The sequence below is a fragment of the Stenella coeruleoalba genome (genome assembly GCF_951394435.1).
Source record: "Stenella coeruleoalba genome assembly, chromosome: 5".
Classification (NCBI taxonomy): Eukaryota; Metazoa; Chordata; class Mammalia; order Artiodactyla; family Delphinidae; genus Stenella; species Stenella coeruleoalba.
This window is the reverse complement of record NC_137150.1, coordinates 15,779,949-15,801,928: the sequence shown is the minus strand read 5'-3', so window position 1 is coordinate 15,801,928 and position 21,980 is coordinate 15,779,949. Positions and strand designations below refer to the sequence as shown.

The window sequence follows — 21,980 nt, the reverse complement described above, 5'->3', positions numbered from 1 at the left end:
AGTGCCACGGGTGAAAACTTATCAAATTTTCAGAAAGCCAAATTCCAAAATCTGAAGTTTGAATGACAACAACTGCTATTAAGTTTAATCTTGAAAAATGTGTACAGCACTATATAGCACAGAGAACTATATTCAGTATCCTATGATAAACCATAATGGAAAAAATATGAAAAAAAAGAATATATATATATATATATATATATATATATCTGAATCACTTTGCCGTACAGCAGAAATTAACACAATGTTGTAAATCAACTATACTTCAATTAAAAAAATGTTTAAATTTAAAAAAGAAAAGAAAAAGAAAAATGTGAAACTCTCAGGACATAATTGAGATCAACATCCCAGGAGTGAGCTGATGGAATCTGTGACTTAACATGAGGAAAACAGGTATTTCTTTATTTTCACACATGGTTTTCATTTACCTATTTGGGATTTAGCTTATGCACTCAAAATATGGATGTATCAGAAATCAACAATTTATTTATGGTGGATATAATAACGATGACAAATGACACTCAAATAATGTCATATTTTTACCCTTTGTGCTACCATGGAAACCCTCCATGGGTCCATGAGTATGGTGTAAGATCTTGGATATGGGTAACTGGCTTTAAAGATACTTCTGCACCCACAGGCTTTACAAACACTTCCTATCTCCTGAAAAAGCTAAGTGTATAATGAAATTGTAGGGACCTCCCTGGTGGCGCAGTGGTTAGGAATCCACCAGCCAATGCAGGGGACACGGGTTTGAGCCCTGGTCCGGGAAGATCCCACATGCCACAGAGCAACTAAGCCCATGCGCCACAGCTACTGAGCCTGTGCTCTAGAGCCTGCGAGCCACAACTACTGAGCCCATAAGCCACAACTACTGAAGCCCGCGTGCCTAGAGCCCATACTCCACACCAAGAGAAGCTCCCCAATGAGAAGTCCGCACACTGCAACGAAGAGCAGTCCCCGCTGGCCACAACTAGAGAAAGCCCGCATGCAGCAACGAAGACCCAACACAGCCAAGAATAAATAAATAAATTATTTTAAAATAAAAAAAGAAAATTGTAGAAAAACTGGCATGTAATATAGCATTTCCAATCTATTATCAGTAAATGTTGTGAGACATGCTTTTGTGAAACCAGAGAGGTCAGATACAAAGAGAACAAAGGGAATATTTATCATATATAATGATTAGAGAAAGACGACAAGCCAGGACTGGCATTTTTATTCTGGATTTAACATAAATTCTTTTAAAACTATTATAAAGTGACCAAGACTAGGGACTAGGGCTTCATGTGGATGGGAATAAGGAAAGTAAATACTAAAAAGGGCACTATAGGGAAGCAGTTTCCTTGACTATTCTTAACTTCTGGGAGCAAGAAATTTTGTGAAGGATGAAAAGATTTAGGTGGCCTGGGATTTTACAGGTCCTTGTAAGTGACAGCACGCAGATGGAAAACCTAGCCTATATATATATATATATATATATATATATATATATATATTCATATATATATTCATTCATATATGTATTCATATATATGAATCATTTTTCTGTATACCTGAAACTAATACAACATTGTAAATCAAATCAACTACACTTCAAAAAAAAAAAAAAGAAACTTCATTGAACTGAAACAAAAAGGAAGAAAAGAAAACCAAGCTCAATGTCATCTGCGAAGGGGCAGATACTCAAACGGCACATTATTCTAACCACGGGACCCCTCAGCCTGTGTCATCTCACCACCTCCCAGACCCCTTCCCCCACAGCTACCCAGATTCAAACCTAAATAATTGGAAAGCAACGCTCTGTGAGATTTCCAAAGTTCCCTATCAGTTGTGTGCAAGCACCTTGCTTTCTCTTCTCCCCTACACAGTTCCCCTCTTGCACCTTCATCTCCTTCCTCCCTTTCCTTTCCCCTCCCTCTTTCTTCAGCCTCCCTGGTCCCTTACTCACCTCTCCTCTTATTCATTCCAACCCTGGAGCAACCAGGCTGTCTCCTATTCTGTGTCCTATACTCCTGAGGTGATTCTTAATGAAATAAATTTCAGGACCCCTACTGACTGGATCCATGACAAGTGAATCATTTATAGGAGCAGCCGGGCCCTGCCCAGCACAGGACCGTCTTTCATCCTTTCTCTGTGTGCTTTTTCCACTCCTGCCCCACCTTAGCCCTCTCACCTCTAACTCACTGGAGGATACCAGCTGTGAATTCCTTGGGCTTCTTTCTTCTTTCTTTCTCCTATATTCTTCTTGGAGAACAGAAGAGTCTCCTCACTTTCTTAAGGTATATCTCAGAAGTTATCACACTTTAGTTATTATTCTTGGAGGGATCTCTCAAAGGATTCCCTCGTCTCCCAAAGCAGAGTCTCATCCTCTCTCACCTGCAAAATCCTGAATTGGCCTACCCATTAGCTCTCCCTTCTCTCTGCCACCCTTTACATTTTTTTTTTTTTTTTTGCGGTACGCGGGCCTCTCACTGTTGTGGCCTCTCCCGTTGTGGAGCACAGGCTCCGGATGCGCAGGCCCAGCGGCCATGGCTTACGGGCCCAGCCGCTCCGCGGCACGTGGGATCTTCCCGGACCGGGGCACGAACCCGCGTCCCCTGCATCGGCAGGCGGACTCTCAACCACTGCGCCACCAGGGAAGCCCCACCCTTTACATTTTATGTTTATCAGAAGTTTTTTTCTTTTTATGCTTGTAGCCCTCGATTCAAATGTTTTCAATAATCTTTCCATCCTCAATGATTGTTGGATTTTCTGTGACTTAAGAAAAAGAACCTTTGTAAAGATGGTTATTAGAAACTTTGTAACAAGAAGGGCAGCCTTTTTGTTTATGAGTCTGAAACTGAACAGGTTTGACTTTCCTAGAATTGTCTGTCACTTCTCAAATTATATATAAATTGTTGGCTATTTTTTTAAAAGCCTAAGGAGAGCAGAACATTTGGGAAGCTTCTGAAATACTCTGACTATCAGTACCTTCAAGACCTGGCTCAAAATTTTCTCTCTTGATAGAAGGCTTTGGGAATAACACTTTCTATACTCAATCTTTTTTAGTAGTGGCCACTAACAGTTAATTTTCCTATCAGTGCCCTGTACTAGTGTGTATTTTATCATAGAATGGTGGTTAAATGTGTGGCCTTTAGGGATAGATGGCTTCAGTTTAAATCTCAGTTTCTACTGTATGACTCTGAATGAGTTACTTAACCTCTCTGTGCCTTCGTTTCACCACTTATAAAATAGGGATATTGGGGCTTCCCTGGTGGCGCAGTGGTTGAGAGTCCGCCTGCCGATGCAGGGGACGCGGGTTCGTGCCCCGGTCCGGGAGGATCCCACGTGCCGCAGAGCGGCTGGGCCCGTGAGCCATGGCCGCTGGGCCTGCGCGTCCGGAGCCTGTGCTCCACAACAGGAGAGGCCACAACAGTGAGAGGCCCGCGTAGCGCAAAAAAAAAAAGAAAAAAAAAAAGGGATATGACTGTCAATTACCGTAGGATATTTTAAGGATTAAAGGACCCAGCACTGTGCATAGTGCTGAGTATATAGGAAAGGCTTATTATTATTGCTATTGTTATATGTTACTATCATGGTTAACCCTGTAAGTTCTTTGCATTTCCAACTAAATTGTTAATCTCTTCAAGTCAGACATTTACATCATTAATGAAATAAAAAACAAATTAATACAAAATGTTTGAGGTAAGTCACTTAAAGATATGAAACATATTCTTTTCATAACTTTAAGGCATTTATATTTGGTATTTAAGCATCAATAAATACTTACATGTTATTGGGTTTTAGATGGTATTTTATTTTTTCCTTTATTAAATCTAGTCCAATGTATTACAAATAGAAAGTTAACACAGTCAACAAACAATAACTGAATACATAAATTATTTCTCAAAAGCACAATTTTGATTTAAAATACAACTTAAACATATTTCAAATCTAAAATATGTGGCATGTAAAAGCAGTGTTTACAAAATCAACCTTTTTTATCTCATTTTAAAAAGTCTGTGGTGGGGCTTCCCTGGTGGCGCAGTGGTTGAGAGTCCGCCTGCCGATGCAGGGGACACGGGTTCGTGTCCCGGTCGGCGAAGATCCCACATGCTGTGGAGCGGCTGGGCCCGTGAGCCATGGCCGCTGGGCCTGCGCGTCCGGAGCCTGTGCTCCGCAATGGGACAGGCCACACAGTGAGAGGCCCGAGTACCGCAAAAAAAAAAAAAAAAAAAAAAAAAAAAAAATCTGTGGTCCACTTAGGACAAGTATCTTCTCCAAATGCCTAATAAAGTGTGAAGTTTTCTGAAAGTACTTAATGGTATTTAGACTAAGTGTACTTTTCCAAACACTCACATTATGGGTTAATGCATTTGCAACAGACTTCTGAATGAGGTTACATATTGCTTATGTTGCAAATGAAAAATGGGAAGAGTGAGGAGTTAGGACCTATTGAGTACCAATGGAAGTCAATGTTTTCTTCCACTTCCCTCTCTCTCTTAATAGAAAATAATCCCAGTCAGTACCATCCTAATCAAAGAATATGAAAATGTTTCATGTTAAGACTTGGAATTATAGAATCATATATGGATGGGAAAAAAAATCAAATCCAACTCCCTTATTTTATAGTTGAGAAAACTGAGGCCTGTAGCATTCATTTCAATTGAGACTTGTTTTCAAAACAACATTCATGCCCTTGAGTTACTTATTCTAGTTTTATCATTTATTTTCATGCTGTTTTATTGACCACAACTCAATATACCAGTGTGCTCACAATGCCATGTGTTTGGATATGGTCCTTTCTACATGTGTCCCTGGAAAGGACTGTCTGGTCCTTGTGGGGAATTTTCCTTTGTGGTATCAAAGCCAGGAGCTCCAGGTTTTCTTTTGAGCATTTTTTAAGAGAACATTATCATGTAACATCTGGGGCCAGAAAGAAATCTTTATGGTATATATTTTACAGATATTTTCTTCTGGGATTTTTTTCTTCAAAGAGAAAAGCCTTTGTGACTATTTCACATAAAGCATATGTTAATTAATAAATTGTCAAGATTGCTAGATTCATCCCTGTGTGGGCCCATTTAAATATGTCCCTCAATAGCTAATTCATTTTCCAATCAAACTTGCTCAACTACAATGTTGAAGTGCATTGCTCTAAAATTTGATACATTCAAGCCATGAAAATGAGTTTTTGAATAAATGTAGTATTCAAGGAAGTCTCAACCAGTATTGTTAGGGTACTTACCAGAGATATTTGTGACTAATCACTTTCTTCTTTTTTTTTTTTTGCGGTATGCGGGCCTCTCACTGTTGTGGCCTCTCCGGTTGCGGAGCACAGGTTCCGGACGACGCGCAGGCTCAGCAGCCATGGCTCACGGGCCCAGCCGCTCCGCGGCATGTGGGATCTTCCCGGGCCGGGTCACGAACCCGTATCCGCTGCATCGGCAGGCGGACTCTCAACCACTGCGCCACCAGAGAAGCCCTGTGACTAATCACTTTAACCTAAAGAAATAGGATTGGTAATAAAACCCCCAAAGCACACCTTAATCACTTTGGAGTTGAAATTGTCTTTACATCTATCTATGTAAATTTATATTTAATATTCGTTATTTCCTGAACAATATGTTTTTATTTATTTTTTATTGCAGACTTTGATCTTTAATTAAATGTACTGGACAGGAGGATTTGGGGACCCTGCGTTGTCTGTAAGTGGTAGGTAACAAATTGTGCTGAAGCAACGTCAAGTATCAACTACTAATACTTTTACAAAGCCCTTTTAGAAATTTTCACGTTGATGTTACCAATTGACGTCGGTTTATTAGCATTTGGTTAATTAAGAGAAACCATATTGAAATAAAAGCGGAAAGGCAGACTAGAAGGACAGAAAGAGACTCTCCCCATTTCCCTCCCCACCCTCCCTCCTTTGAAAGCTTTCTGGGAGCAGCAGGTTCCTGCAAGTGCCAGGAATCCGGTCTCTGGTGAAGCGCGGCGCACTGCAACGCCAGGGCTTTCCCAGTTGGGGACTACAGGGGGACTACAGGCTGCTTGGAACGTGCAAACACCTGGCGTGGTTCCTGAGGGCCCTAGAGACTTGAGTCTCATTCCGGTCCGCTCCAGGGTTGTAGGCAGAAGGCTCTGATCGGTCAGAGGGGTTTCCTGTGTGTCAGCAACATCACTCTGCCGAGATAGCTGGCGGAAGAGCCACGGAGCGCTCTCGGACCAATCGCTCTCCAGCAGCCAGCCCTACCCCTGACCCTGACCGAGCGCGCCCTGACCGCCGACTCTGGTGAAGACCGGCTCTCCCAGAAGCCGCCTCCGGCCCCGGGCGAACTTCGCGCAGGCACGCCCCTCGCCTCCCGGAGGAGCGCGGACTCGCCCGGGTGCCCAAACTCCGCCCATCCTCGCGGGGAGCCCGGCTCGCCCTCCCGCCGCCTGCACTCAAGCAGGTCTCTAGAAGAGCCTGCGAGCTAACACAGACGGCGAGCCGCACGCGATCCAGAAGCACACGAGTCTGCGACCACGCGCGCTCCGATGGCCCCCAGACGCTGAGAGCCGGGGGCGCGGAGGCGGCGGCGCGGGCCCTAGAGCCGAGCTGCTGGCTTGCAAGGTAGGGCGCAGGAAGATGCCCAAACGAAGTTGATCTTTGGGGGAAGGAGGTTGGGGCGCGCCCTCCCCATCTCAGCGAGTTTGGCTCGACCTCACTGAGCCCCCGGCGCGCTCTCCGGCGCGAACCCGCGGTCCCTCGGGAAAGCGCAGTCGGAAAGTTGTCGGCGGCGGTGTCCGTAGCGCCCTGTTGTGTAACCTCGGCGCTGCCAGCCTCACCGGGAAGTTGCTGGTCCTCCGGCCAGCCCGGTTCGGTCGCGGCCCGGGGCAGATTTCATGGCCCGCGGCGAACGCGGGGCCGGAGCCGGCGTGGGCGAGCCCCTGCTTGACCCCTCCCGCAGAGTTCCCCGGCGCCCCCTCCCGTCTGCTCGCCCGCCTTTCCGATGCTCGCTGCGCCCCTCGCCGCCGCCCTCTTGCCGCCGCTCGCCCCTTGGAGCCGCCGCCTAAGTCGGGGAGGAGAGAATGACCGAGGTGCTGTGGCCGGCGGTCCCCAATGGGACGGACGCTGCCTTCCTGGCCGGCCCGGGCTCGCCCTGGGGGAACAGCACAGTGGCCTCCACCGCCGCCGTCGCCTCTCCGTTCAAATGCGCGCTGACCAAGACAGGCTTCCAGTTCTACTACCTGCCAGCTGTCTACATCTTGGTGTTCATTGTCGGCTTCCTGGGCAACAGCGTGGCCATCTGGATGTTCGTCTTCCACATGAAGCCGTGGAGCGGCATCTCCGTGTACATGTTCAACTTGGCCTTGGCGGACTTCTTGTACGTGCTGACTCTGCCGGCGCTCATCTTCTACTACTTCAATAAGACCGACTGGATCTTCGGGGATGCCATGTGCAAGCTGCAGAGGTTCATCTTCCATGTGAATCTCTATGGCAGCATCTTGTTCCTGACCTGCATCAGCGCGCACCGGTACAGCGGTGTGGTGTACCCGCTCAAGTCCCTGGGGAGGCTGAAGAAGAAGAACGCAGTCTATATCAGCGTGCTGGTGTGGCTCATCGTGGTGGTGGGGATCTCCCCCATCCTCTTCTATTCCGGCACCGGGATCCGGAAAAACAAAACCATCACCTGCTATGACACCACCTCAGACGAGTACCTGCGAAGTTATTTCATCTACAGCATGTGCACGACTGTGGCCATGTTCTGTGTCCCTTTGGTGCTGATTTTGGGCTGTTACGGATTAATTGTGAGAGCTTTGATTTACAAAGACCTGGACAATTCGCCTCTGAGGAGGAAATCCATTTACCTGGTGATTATTGTACTGACTGTTTTTGCTGTGTCTTACATCCCTTTCCACGTGATGAAAACAATGAATTTGAGGGCCCGGCTGGATTTTCAGACCCCAGAAATGTGTGCTTTCAATGACAGGGTTTATGCCACGTATCAGGTAACAAGAGGTCTAGCAAGTCTCAACAGTTGTGTGGACCCCATTCTCTATTTCTTGGCAGGAGATACCTTCAGAAGGAGACTCTCCCGGGCCACCAGGAAAGCTTCCAGAAGAAGTGAGGCAAATTTGCAGTCCAAGAGTGAAGACATGACTCTCAATATTTTATCCGAGTTCAAGCAGAACGGAGATACAAGCTTGTGAAGACGCAAGAATCCCCCAACACCCACTTTTGTAACATGGTAGGATGCTTAATAGAGCCAAGTGCTTTTTTCCCCTTTAAGTTTCTAGTAAGATTAGAGAAAATTCAAACCAAGAAAGCAGTGAGTTTAAAAAAAAGAAAAAGAAGTGGAAATGCCTACACCCACACTTAGCTTGTTTGGGTTTGCTTTCAAGGACTTCCTTCTTTCTCACCAGAAGTATGTAACATAAAATAATACTATCCTTAAATATTTACTTTCTCTTCTGCCTTTAAAATTTGCAAGCTCTTCTGTTTCAAGTTTACATGAGTACTGGAGCTATTTGGATATTAATAACTTCTCCAAGAAAACTGACCACCTGAAACTTGAGTTTGTGATTCATCTAGTCTTTATTGTTTTTAATAATCTGAGGTGGGAACAAATTGAAACTTCACATCCTCAAATTACTGTAGTACAGCAGAATACTAAACTCGGTTCACTCGGTAGCAGATGAACAGATTGCAGCTGGGTGTTTCTTGGTCCTGTAAGCATAGGTGATGGCTGGCTGAATTACTTTGGAGAATTGAATAGAAAAATCAAGTCAATGAATTGACAAGTCTCAAAAGTGATTATCTCCCAGTGATTTCTAGAAAACTGCTCCCTCTGCGTTGGGTGCTAAATGTTTGGTGGTGGAATCCTGTATATATTATCTGACAGGTAAAATGCCTTCAAAATAATCAAAGTGCATGTACTTTCCTTTGTAAACACCACAAACTCTGTTAGACTTCCTGTGACAAAGAGCATTTACTTGCACCACTGCTGTGCAGTGCCCTAGGAGTGTGTTTGTGTTCCAGTACAAATGCTCACTTCCATCTGTAAAAACAGTTTTCAAAATCACAGATAAATTACAGACCAAGGTTGAATAACTGTTAGCGAGGCGAGGGATGTTGGGCAGGCGGGAGAGTGGTTGACAGTCATCCGTAATGCATAGCCGGCAAACATATTCTCGAACGTATGAGGCAACTGGGAGTGGGGAGAAGACATTCTTAGAATAAGGACTTTAGTTTAAATTAATTATGGTGTAAAGGCCCTTTTTTTGTTTTGTTTTGCTTTTGCTCCTTCCAAATGCTGGAAAACATTAAATGCAATATAAAAAGAAGAAGGAAGAATGTGTATGGGTTGTGTTGGTAGAATGAAATGCTGTGATGCTTCACTGGATCTTACAGCCTCATATTTGAAGGAAAAAACTCCAGACATATGGGAAAGGGAAATATGAGGAATTAAATTCAAGTACTTGAAGTACCACAGCACTAAAGAGTAAGGTATAGAAACTACTAATCAGACTAGCAATAGTTTAACCAGACAGTGTTTTCTTTTATATTTTCCCTCTGCTGGGCAGTAATGACAAATCTGTAAAATACTTCAATAACTTTAATAATGATGTTCAGTGAATATTGAATTGCGGCATTTCTAGCCTTTGAAATGGTCAAATTCGATATAATGCCGAATAATGAGGTGAGGTGACAATTTCCAACACCAAATAAATAAATCCAGTGTCAAAGGAATTTTTAATGGTGAAGGTACCCCCAACAAAGCCAATATCAGAGTCTGCAGCTGATGGTGGGGTAACTTGTTTGAAAGCACTTTATATGTAGAGCAGTTTGGGGCTGTGCCTCAAGGTGAGAACCCTAGCGCCCTGTGGGACCTGGTGACAGGGAAGTCAGAGCTGGGCTTCAGTTCTTGCAGGACCTCAGTGGACTGCAGATTTGTGAGCCCTAAAGTTTCTTCCTAGACTTGCTCCAGCCACTAAGATCAATGAAGAAAAGCTGTGTTTAGCCATCCTAAAGAGTGCTGCTTTTTCACAGGTTCAGTCTTAAAGCACAGAATTATAGAAACCAAGTCAAGAAGAAACCTTCTAGATGTCCTACCTACACCTCCCCATTTTGAGAAAAGAGAAGGGTTAGCTAGGTTCTCATTTGGTTAGGGCCCTGCAGTGTTGTCTGTTGTGGAATCCTAAAAGAAAAAGACTAAGATATGTCATGAGTGTGTTACCCCTGTCAAATATCATGTTCAGTGAGACACAATTAATATCACTAAATTGTCCAAAATGGAAATGTCAAAGCCCGTATCATCCTTAAACTCGAAGGCTAATGGTACACATTTCTATAATATTCCCTCACCATTTACTTTAGTGTTCTTCCTTTTAGGTCTGATGCCCAGGCTGGTTTACAGTATGTGTTAAGTACGTTGTTTCAGCTTCCAGAGAACTTTCTTTTGGTCCAGTGTGGAGATGAACAGTGACTAGAAGTGCTCTTTTACTCCTGGGCATGCTTTTTCCAGAGTGTTTCTTCTTTAGCTTCATACATCACATGGTAGACAATGATGACATGCAGATGCCTGCCTAATAGTGACAAGAATGATCTCTCCAACCCCTTCCAGGCACAAATTGGTCTCTGGGACGAGTCTGCTAATGGTGATCTATTGGCTGAAGATCTGATTCATGATACATGATAAGAGTAGGTATTTTAAGAGTAAAGGCAGAAATCTACTGGCATTTTGATAAAAGAGTCAAAATTACAGAACTTAGCAGTTAACTAAATTTCACACTACAAAACTGTTTGAATGCCAAGCTCAAGGCGTTTTATGGCTCATCAGTTGGCATCTTTGACTCTTTGAACATCAATGTTTGCACCTGTTTGCAAACAATGTTTGCACTTGTTTGCATCAGTGTTTGCACTGAAATGCTAAAAACACAGACCAAGAAGAGATACAGCATGAGAGTAGGATTTGGAGTTAAAATGGTGACACTGCCACTTGGCCAGCTGTGGAACTCTTGACCCTGGCAAGCCCACTCTCCGTGGATTAAAAGGGTTAGATGACATCCATCTGTTGGGGCCTTAGGGGATGTGGTAAAGCCAGAGGTGCATGAAGTCTGCTACTGTATTTTCCAGGACTGTTCAATTCCAGTCCTTGACTGAAAATTCATACAAAGTTCACCGACTGTGATATGGATATGACCTGTAGGTTTTCTCAGTCTCCTCAGGGCAGTGCACTACATTGCCTTTGGATACAAGAGATGTCAGTGCTTATAGCACTGTAGCAGCTTGTAGCAGCTGGAATTGGACTAGTGACAATAAAGATTTGTAATTAGTTAGAGATATAGTGAAGCTTTAACTTTGCTGGTCAAATTGTAACTATCATAATAGTATTTATTGATGAAGCTCACAGCCCTCCCATTGTACAGACTGAAGAACTTTCTTGAAAGTTCCAACATACTGAGGTGAATTATATTTATTACAATGTATAATATTAATATGTCACACTGGTGTATTTTACATATATATGATGCATAAAAAATGAGAGTTACTGTATATTATGATGCTTTCCAAATATCAGTATCTTGAAATGTTTAGGTCTTCAGATTTCTTTTATCTAAAATACGAAAATCTGTTTTGTGATACAAGTGATTCATCTTCTCTACAAATGCTTTTGCACGTTTTTCTTTTTATTTAGGGTTCTATCTACATAGACACAGTTTGGTGTCAATCGATAGTAAATACAAAATATCTTAGCCAGACTGGGTCTGTACTGTCTACATTTTATATACTATTGTAGAAAAGTTTATATTGTCTTTTTAATACATTTGGAATTGTGTCCCCAAATACAGTCAGAGCTTCCCATTTCCAAATGCAAAAGCCTTGTCCTAAATTCAAAGGAGATCTCTTACGTTTTAGAAGTATGGTGAGATGGGCATTACAGATACAACATTAGAGTTTGAGGAAATACTTTAGGGAGATGGGGAGAGAAAGAGGCAGCTGATGTAATCAGTTACTGTGCTCAATTCCGCTTCAATTTTTATTTTGTGTTTCAAGGTGAAATAGTATAATCTTAATTTCTGTGAGATGGAGTTTCTAAGTAACACACTACCAGCAAGTTCAACACTGCTAGTAATTTTATTGTTTTCTTTGTTCATTTGATAACTTTAATTCCAATTTTTACAGTAATAACTGTATATTATTTAGCTGCTGAATCCTGTTTCAGTTTTTTAGTTCTGTTGTACATTGTATTATACACATCATTACAAATTAATATGAAGGGGAATATATGTTACATATCAAAAATTGTGAATTTGAATTCTAGTATGTTTTAGTGCTTTTGCCAAAATGTTTATTTTTATAATATCTGTAATTTTAATATAGATAATTGAACTAGATTTCTTTGTGATTAATAGTGCCATTGAATGAGCAGTATGGAAACAGTGTTACTTGACATTTTGAGCTTTCTCAGGTTTATCGAAATCAATGGTAGCTTAACAGATTCCAGACTAATTGTGCATAATTGTGTTTTAAAGGAATGTATATTTCCTATAAGTTTGCATGCAGGAGTGTACAGCTTGGAGTGTGTGTGTGTGTGTGTGTGTGTGTGTGTGTGTGTGTGTGCCCATGGCATGGCAGCCAACTTCGTATCTGCTGTTGGTAATAACAGCAGAGCTTTGATATAATCATGGTCATTAGAATTGTACCTACCATAGACAGTTAAAACTGAAAAAGTCTCAATAAAACTATGAAATGTGGTCTGATGGCTTCTATGTTATTATAGTACTAATACTTACAAGTTTCCCCAAATTTTGACATGTACCATTATACCAGCTGGCAAATATTGGCAATACTACTTACTAGTATCCTACTAATACTAGGATATATTGAATCAGCGCAGGCATCTCTTAACATGTAGCCTGGACTGTAAGAAGTGAAGTGTTAAAGAAAGAATCCTGGTGCAAGGTAACTGATAAGATCATCATTATTTGATATTTAAATATTAATAGGAACTTGATTTAATTCTTTGAGGAAAATATGGAACACAATCTTAATACATATTTCTCATACTAGTGTTCTGTGTTTAAAATGTTAGCTGTAATCTAATATAATGTAATGCCTCCTCTAATTTTTTAATCCATGGAGGTAGTGATTCTAATAATCCTTTGTGGTTTCTGTTTATCTATTAGCCTACATTGCCTACTTCTCTCAAGTTTATATATTGATAGACACACACACACACACACACACACACACACACATATGCACACATATATACGTTGCTATGCAGTGAAAAGCTGTACCTGGAATGGACACATGCTTAAAGCATTACTTTTTTTCCTTAGTGGGGAAGGTAAGTGCACTATGGTCCTGCACTGGATTTTTTGGTTGTCTGCTGAGACAGGTGCCCTATCACAGAATCCTGTGGGTAGAAAAATGCAAATCTCTTGCAGCCCCTAAGATACTGTCACTCAGTTTTAACTCCTTAATTGACTATACTATCCAGACTTCACCACTCAGGAGTCCTCACTTACTAACGTCAGCTTTGGCAGAGTTTTGTGGCTATGTATATGTGTGTGTGTGTGTGTAAGTTTGTTTAGTGCATACACAGAAATTATACAGATAATTATCTTTCTGACTTAAGAAGAATTTACCATAACGCTTTGGGCACCCTGTGATTTTCAAAATCACTTTGGGATTATAGTCAGAGAAACTTCTCTATCCACAAGTAAATATACTGTGTTTAAATTCTCTTTTTTACTTTAATGAACTGGGAAGTTTATATTTTCTTTTCAGGAGGTTTAGACTTTTGCTGCCAGATATGGTCAGAGTTTCTATTTCCAAATGTAAAAAACATGTCCTAAATTCAAAATAGATCTGTTATGGTTTAAAAGTCTGATGGATGGGCCATTAAAGACACAACATATGTCACTAGAAATCCATGTAAATATTAATACTGTGCTTACTTGATTTAACCCTGCAAGGTTATATTGCTTTGGGGTAGACCCTAGGGCCTAACATCCCCAGCCAGCATGGTTTCTGGGACCGATGATCCAAACAACAGCTGTGGATGGAGTCAGGCCCCTGGGCTGAGCAGCTGACAGCACTGAAGCCCCATAGAAATGGACATGGGTAAGGAGTAGGGGTGATGGGAGGCATGTGGGAGCAGTCAGTACTGCACAGAGGGGGAAAAATGCACTGCCTTTCCTGTTTACCAGATAAAGGGAGATCGTCTGTGTGAAGGTGGAAACTCCCTGATGATAGATTAAAACAGAAGGAGGCCTTGGAGATGATCCAATCCAGTCACCTCAGTTTGCTCCTGGGAGTCAAATTTTCACATTCAAAGGTGGAAGTAGCAAAAAAAACTGAGGGTTCTAACTCCTATTAACACATTCCTCCCACATCCCAGGGCTCTTCAAACTGTGGATCTTGACCCATTGGTGGGTCAGAAAATGAGTATAGTGGGTTATGATAGGCACTCATTCACATAATGGAACATTATAGATCACAGTCCGTAATCAGTGAGCAAGTCTTTGTGATTTTAACTTCAGACACACACACACACACACACACACTCACATAACACATATATTTACATATATTTACGTGTATTTGTGCCCTGGGTCACAGTGGACATTTGATTTCTTATTGAGGACCTGGTCAAAAAAGTTAAAAAATGACACTACTCAGCAAAAGGTAGCGTGGAGTTATGGAATAGGACATGAGAGATTTTTTTTAAAAACTATTTTTAAATCAACACAAAGAATCTTAGTTGTTGAGAAGCTTCAAGATGGCGGAAGAGTTAGACGCAGATCACCTTCCTCCCCACAAATGCATCAGAAATACATCTACATGTGGAAAAACTCCTACAGGACACCTGCTGAACGCCGGCAGAAGACCTCAGACCTCCCCAAAGGCAAGAAACTCCCCACGTACCTGGGTAGGGCAAAAGAAAAAAGAATAAACAGAGACAAAAGAATAGGGACGGGACCTGCACCAGTGGGAGGGAGCTGTGAAGGAGGAAATGTTTCCACACACTAGGAAGACCCTTCGCGGGCGGAGACAGCGGGTGGCGGAGGGGGGAAGCTTCGGAGCCATGGAGGAGAGCACAGCAAAAGGGGTGCGGAGGGCAAAGCGGGGGGATTCCCGCACAGAGGATCGGTGCCGACAGGCACTCACCAGCCCGGGAGGCTTGTCTGCTCACCCGCCGGGGCGGGCGGGGCTTCGAGCTGAGGCTCAGGCTTCGGAGCGCCGGGAGAGGACTGGGGTTGGCGGCGTGAACACAGCCGGCAAGGGGTTAGTGCACCACGGCTAGCCGGGAGGGAGTCCGGAGAAAAGTCTGGACCTGCCGAAGAGGCAAGAGACTTTTTCTTCCCTCTTTGTGTCCTGGTGCACGAGGAGAGGGGATTAAGAGCGCTGCTTAAAGGAGCTCCAGAGACGGGCTCGAGCCACGGCTATCAGCGCGGGACCCAGAGATGGGCAGTAGACGTTAAGGCTGCTGCTGCCGCCACCAAGAAGCACGTGTGCGAGAACAGGTCACTATCCACACCTCCCCTCCGGGAGCTTCTGCAGCCCGCCACTGCCAGGGTCCCGTGATTCGGGGAAAACTTCCCCGGGAGAACGCACACTGCGCCTCAGGCTGGTGCAACGTCACGCAGGCCTCTGCCGCCGCAGGCTCACCCCGCACTCCGTGCCCCTCCCTCCCCCCGGCGTCAGTGAGCCAGAGCCCCCGAATCAGCGGCTCCTTTAACCCCGTCCTGTCTGAGCGAAGAACAGACGCCTCCGGGGACCTACACGCAGAGGCGGGGCCAAATCCAAAGCTGAGCCCCAGGAGCTGTGAGAACAAACAAGAGAAAGGGAAATCTCTCCCAGCAGCCTCATGAGCAGTGGATTAAAGCTCCACAATCAACTTGATGTACCCTGCATCTGTGGAATACATGAATAGACAACGAATCATCCCAAATTGAGGAGGTGGACTTTGGGAGCAATGATATATATATTTTTTCCCTTTTTCTCTTTTTGTGAGTGTGTATGTGTATGCTTCTGTGTGAGATTTTGTCTGTACAGCTTTGCTTTTACCATTTGTCCTAGGGTGCTATCTGTCCACTTTTTTTTATTACTTAAAAAAATTATTTTTCTTAATAAACATATTTTATTTTTTTATTTTAATAACTTTATTTTATTTTATCTTCTTTCTTTCTTCCTCCCTTTCTTTCTTTCTTTTTCTTTCTTTCTTTCTTTCTTTCCTAACTTTTATTCTGAGCCGTGTGGTGGACAGGCTCTTGGTGCTCCACCCTGGCGACAGGGCTGTTCCACTGAGGTGGGAGAGCCAAGTTCAGGACACTGGTCCACAAGAGACCTCCCAGCTCCACATAATATCAAACGGCGAAAATCCCCCAGAGATTTCCATCTCAACACCAACACCTAGCTCCACTCAACGAACAACAAGCTCCAGTGCTGGACACCCTATGCCAAACAGCTAGCAAGACAGGAACACAACCCCACCCATTAGCAGAGAGGCTACCTAAAATCATAATAAGGCCACAGACACCCCAAAACACACCACCAGACGTGGACCTGCCCACCAGAAAGACAAGATCCAGCCTCATCCACCAGAACACAGGCACTAGTCCCCTCCACCAGGAAGCCTACACAACCCACTGAACCAACCTTAGCCACTGGGGACAGACACCAAAAACAATGGGAACTGCGAACCTGCATCCCGCAGAGAGGAGACCCCAAACACAGTAAGATAAGCAAAATGAGAAGACAGAGAAACACACAGCAGATGAAGGAGCAAGGCAAAAACCCACCAGACCTAAAAAATGAAGAGGAAATAGTCTACCTGAAAAAGAATTCAGAATAATGATAGTAAAGATGATCCAAAATCTTGGAAATAGAATGGAGAAACTACAAGAAACGTTTAACAAGGACCTAGAAGAACTAAAGAGCAAACGAACAGTGATGAACAACACAATAAATGAAATTAAAAATTCTCTAGAAGGTATCAATAGCAGAATAAATGAGGCAAAAGAACGGATAAATGACCTGGAAGATAAAATAGTGGAAATAACAACTGCAGAGCAGAATAAAGAAAAAAGAATGAAAAGAATTAAGGACAGTCTCAGAGACCTCTGGGACAACATTAAATGCACCAACATTCAAATTATAGGGTTCCCAGAAAAAGAAGAGAAAAAGAAAGGGACTGAGTAAATATTTGAAAAGATTACAGTTGAAAACTTCCCTAATATGGGAAAGGAAATAGTTAATCAAGTCCAGGAATCACAGAGAGTCCCATACAGGATAAATCCATGGAGAAACACGCCAAGACACATATTAATCAAACTATCAAAAATTAAATACAAAGAACAAATATTAAAAGGAGCAAGGGAAAAACAACAAATAACATACAAGGGAATCCCAATAAGGTTAACAGCTGATCTTTCAGCAGAAACTCTGCAAGCCAGAAGGGAGTGGCAGGACATAATTAAAGTGATGAAAGGGAAAAACCAACAACCAAGATGACTCTACCCAGCAAGGATCTCATTCAGATTCGACGGAGAAATTAAAACCTTTACAGACAAGCAAAAGCTAAGAGAATTCAGCACCACCAAACCAGCTTTACAACAAATGCTAAAGGAACTTCTCTAGGCAGGAAACACAAGAGAAGGAAAAGACCTACAATAATAAAGCCAAAACAATTAAGAAAATGGTAATAGAAACATACATATCGATAATTACCTTAAATGTAAATGGATTAAATGCTCCAAACAAAAGACATAGAGTGGCTGAATGGATACAAAAACAAGACCTGTATATACGCTGTCTACGAGAGACCCACGTCAGACCTAGGGACACATACAGACTAAAAGTGAGGAGATGGAAAAAGATATTCCATGCAAATGGAAACCAAAAGAAAGCTAGAGTAGCAATTCTCATATCAGACAAAATAGTCTTTAAAGCAAAGGCTATTACAAGAGACAAAGAAGGACACTACATAATGATCAAGGGATCAATCCAAGAAGAAGATGTAACAATTGTAAATATTTATGCAACCAACATAGGAGCACCTCAATACATAAGGCAAATACTAACAGCCATAAAAGGGGAAATCCACAGTAACACAATCATAGTAGGGGACTTTAAAACCTCACTTTCACCAATGGACAGATCATCCAAAATGAAAATAAATATGGAAATACAAACTTTAAATGATACATTAAACAAGATGGACTTAATTGATATTTATAGGACATTCCATCCAAAAACAACAGAATACACATTCTTCTCAAGTGCTCATGGAACATTCTCCAGGATAGATCATATCTTGGGTCAGAAATCAAGCCTTGGTAAATTTAAGAAAATTGAAATTGTATCAAGTATCTTTTCCGACCACAACGCTATGAGACCAGATATCAATTACAGGAAAAGATCTGTAAGGAATACAAACACATGGAGGCTAAACAACACACTACTTAATAGCCAAGAGATCACTGAAGAAATCAAAGAGGAAATCAAAAAATACCTAGAAACAAATGACAATGACAACACAACGACCCAAAATCTATGGGATGCAGCAAAAGCAATTCTAAGAGGGAAGTTTATAGCAATAAAATCTTACCTTAAGAAACAAGAAGCATCTCAAATAAACAACCTAACCTTACACCTAAAGCAATTAGGGAAAGAAGAACAAAAAAACCCCAAAGTTAGCAGAAGGAAAGAAATCATAAAAATCAGATCAGAAAATGAAAAAGAAATGAAGGAAACGATAGCAAAGATCAGTCAAACTAAAAGCTGGTTCTTTGAGAAGATAAACAAAATGGATAAACCATTAGCCAGACTTATCAAGAAAAAAATGCAGAAAACTCAAATCAATAGAATTAGCAATGAAAAAGGAGAAGTAACAACTGACACTGCAGAAATACAAAGGATCATGAGAGATTAGTACAAGCAACTATATGCCAATAAAATGGACAACCTGGAAGAAATGGACAAATTATTAGAAATGCACAACCTTCTGAGACTGAGCCTGGAAGAAATAGAGAATATGAACAGACCAGTCACAAGCACTGAAATTGAAACTGTGATTAAAAATCTTCCAACAAACAAAATCCCAGGACCAGATGGCTTCACAGGCAAATTCTATCAAACATTTAGAAAAGAGCTAACACCTACCCTTCTCAAACTCTTCCAAAATGTAGCAGAGGGAGGAACACTCCCAAACTCATTCTACGAGGCCACCATCACTCTGATACCAAAACCAGACAAAGATGTCACAAAGAAAGAAAACTACAGGCCAATATCACTGATGAACATAGATGCAAAAATCCTCAACAAAATACTAGCAAACAGAATCCAACAGCACATGAAAAGGATCATACACTATGATCAAGTGGGGTTTATCCCAAGAATGCAAGGATTCTTTAATATACGTAAATCAATCAGTGTCATGCACCATATTAACAAATTGAAGGAGAAAATATGATCATCGCAATAGATTCAGAGAAAGCTTTTGAAAAATTTCAACACCCGTTTATGATAAAAACCCTCCAGAAAGTAGGCATAGAGGGAACTTTCCTCAACATAATAAAGGCCATATATGACAAACCCACAGCCAACATCATTCTCAATGGTGAAAAACTGAAAACATTTCTACTAAGATCAGGAACAATACAAGGTTGCCCACTCTCACCACTATTATTCAACATAGTTTTGGAAATTTTAGCCACAGCAATCAGAGAAGAAAAAGAAATAAAAGGAATCCAAATCGGAAAAGAAGAAGTAAAGCTGTCACTGTTTGCAGATGACATGATACTATATATAGAGAATCCTAAAGATGCAACCAGAAAACTACTAGAGCTAATCAATGAATTTGGTAAAGTAGCAGGATACAAAATTAATGCACAGAAATCTCTGGCATTCCTATACACTAATGATGAAAAATCTGAAAGTGAAATCAAGAAAACACTCCCATTTACCACTGCAACAAAAAGAATAAAATATCCAGGAATAAACCTACCTAAGGAAACAAAAGACCTGTATGCAGAAAATTATAAGACACTGATGAAAGAAATTAAAGATGATACAAATAGATGCAGAGATATACCATGTTCTTGGATTGGAAGAATCAACATTGTGAAAATGACTCTACTACCCAAAGCAATCTACAGATTCAGTGCAAACCCTATCAAACTACCACTGGCATTTTTCACACAGCTAGAACAAAAAATTTCACAATTTGTATGGAAACACAAAAGACCCCAAATAGCCAAAGTAATCTTGTGAAAGAAAAACGGAGCTGGAGGAATCAGATTCCCTGACTTCAGACAATACTACAAAGCTACAGTAATCAAGACAGTATGGTACTGGCACAGAAACAGAAATATAGATCAATGGAACAGGATAGAAAGCCCAGAGATAAACCCACACACATGTGGTCACCTTATCTTTGATAAAGGAGGCAGGAATGTACAGTGGAGAAAGGACAGCCTCTTCAGTAAGTGGTGCTGGGAAAACTGGACAGATAGATGTAAAAGTATGAGATTAGATCCCTCCCTAACACCATACACAAAAATAAGCTCAAAATGGATTAAAGACCTAAATGTAAGGCCAGAAACTATCAAACTCTTAGAGGAAAACATAGGCAGAACACTCTATGACATAAATCACAGCAAGATCCTTTTTGACCCACCTCCTAGAGAAATGCAAATAAACACAAAAATAAACAAATGGGACCTAATGAAACTTAAAAGCTTTTGCACAGCAAAGGAAACCATAAAAAGACGAAAAGACAACCCTCAGAACGGGAGAAAATATTTGCAAATGAAGCAAGTTACAAAGGATTAATCTCCAAAATTTATATGCAGCTCATGCAGCTCAATATCAAAAAAACAAACAACCCAATCCAAAAATGGGCAGAAGACCTAAATAGACATTTCTCCGTAGAAGATATACAGATTGCCAACATGAAAGGATGCTCAACATCACTAATCATTAGAGAAGTGCAAATCAAAACTACAATGAGATATCATCTCACACTGGTCAGAATGGTCATCATAAAAAATCTACAAACAATAAATGCTGGAGAGGGTGTGGAGAAAAGGGAACCCTCTTGTACTGTTGATGGGAATGTAAATTGATACAGCCACTGTAGCTAACAGTATGGAGGTTCCTTAAAAAACTAAAAATAGAAGTACCATACGCCCCAGCAATCCCACTACTGGGCATGTACCCTGAGAAAACCATAATTCAAAAACCGTTATGTACCAAAATGTTCTTTGCAGCTCTATTTACAATAGCCAGGACATGGAAGCAACCTAAGTTTCCATCAACAGATGAATGGATAAAGAAGATGTGGCACATATATACAATGGAATATTACTCAGCCATGAAAAGAAACGAACCTGAGTGATTTATAGTGAGGTGCATGGACACAGAGACTTCCATAGAGAGTGAAGTAAGTCAGAAAGAGAAAAACAAATAGCGTATGCTAACACATATATATGGAATCTAAAAGAAAAAAAAACTCATGAAGAACCTAGGGGCAAGACGGGAATATGATGCAGACCTACTAGAGAATGGACTTGAGGATACAGGGAAGGGGAAGGGGACGCTGGGAGAAAGTAAGAGAGTGGCATGGATATAGATACACTACCAAACATAAAATAGATGTTAGTGGGAAGCAGCTGCATATCACAGGAAGATCAGCTCGGTGCTTTGTGACCACCTAGAGGGGTAGGATAGGGAGGGTGGGAGGGAGGGAGATGAAGAGGGACGAGATATGGGGACATATGTATATGTTTAACTGATTCACTTTGTTATAAAGCAGAAAGTAACATACCATTGTAAAGCAATTATACTCCAATAAACATGTTAAAGAATAAAAAAAAGAATCTTAGTTGTTAATTTTGTTACATGTGTTCTCGTTTTTTTAAATGTTATTTTCTTCTGAAGATTTCACTTGGAATTCCCAAAGAAATGAGTAAAGCAGCATTTACCCTACATCTAAGGATGGTTA

The 21,980-nt window shown here is 41.7% G+C and overlaps 1 protein-coding gene and 1 long non-coding RNA gene across 2 annotated transcripts in view; one reads left to right on the top strand and one right to left on the bottom strand.

The window, feature by feature from the left end:
• Positions 1–21,980, bottom strand: part of LOC307187348 — a 262,872-nt gene that overhangs the window by 33,546 nt on the left and 207,346 nt on the right. The gene's annotated exons all lie outside the window — the stretch shown is intronic.
• On the top strand, positions 7,051–8,622 carry P2RY1 (purinergic receptor P2Y1; the record flags this gene model as incomplete). Its single annotated transcript, XM_079922075.1, has 1 exon — positions 7,051–8,622. The coding sequence occupies one exon, from the start codon at positions 7,051–7,053 to the stop codon at positions 8,170–8,172; it is 1,122 nt and encodes a 373-aa protein (XP_079778201.1). The 3' UTR covers positions 8,173–8,622.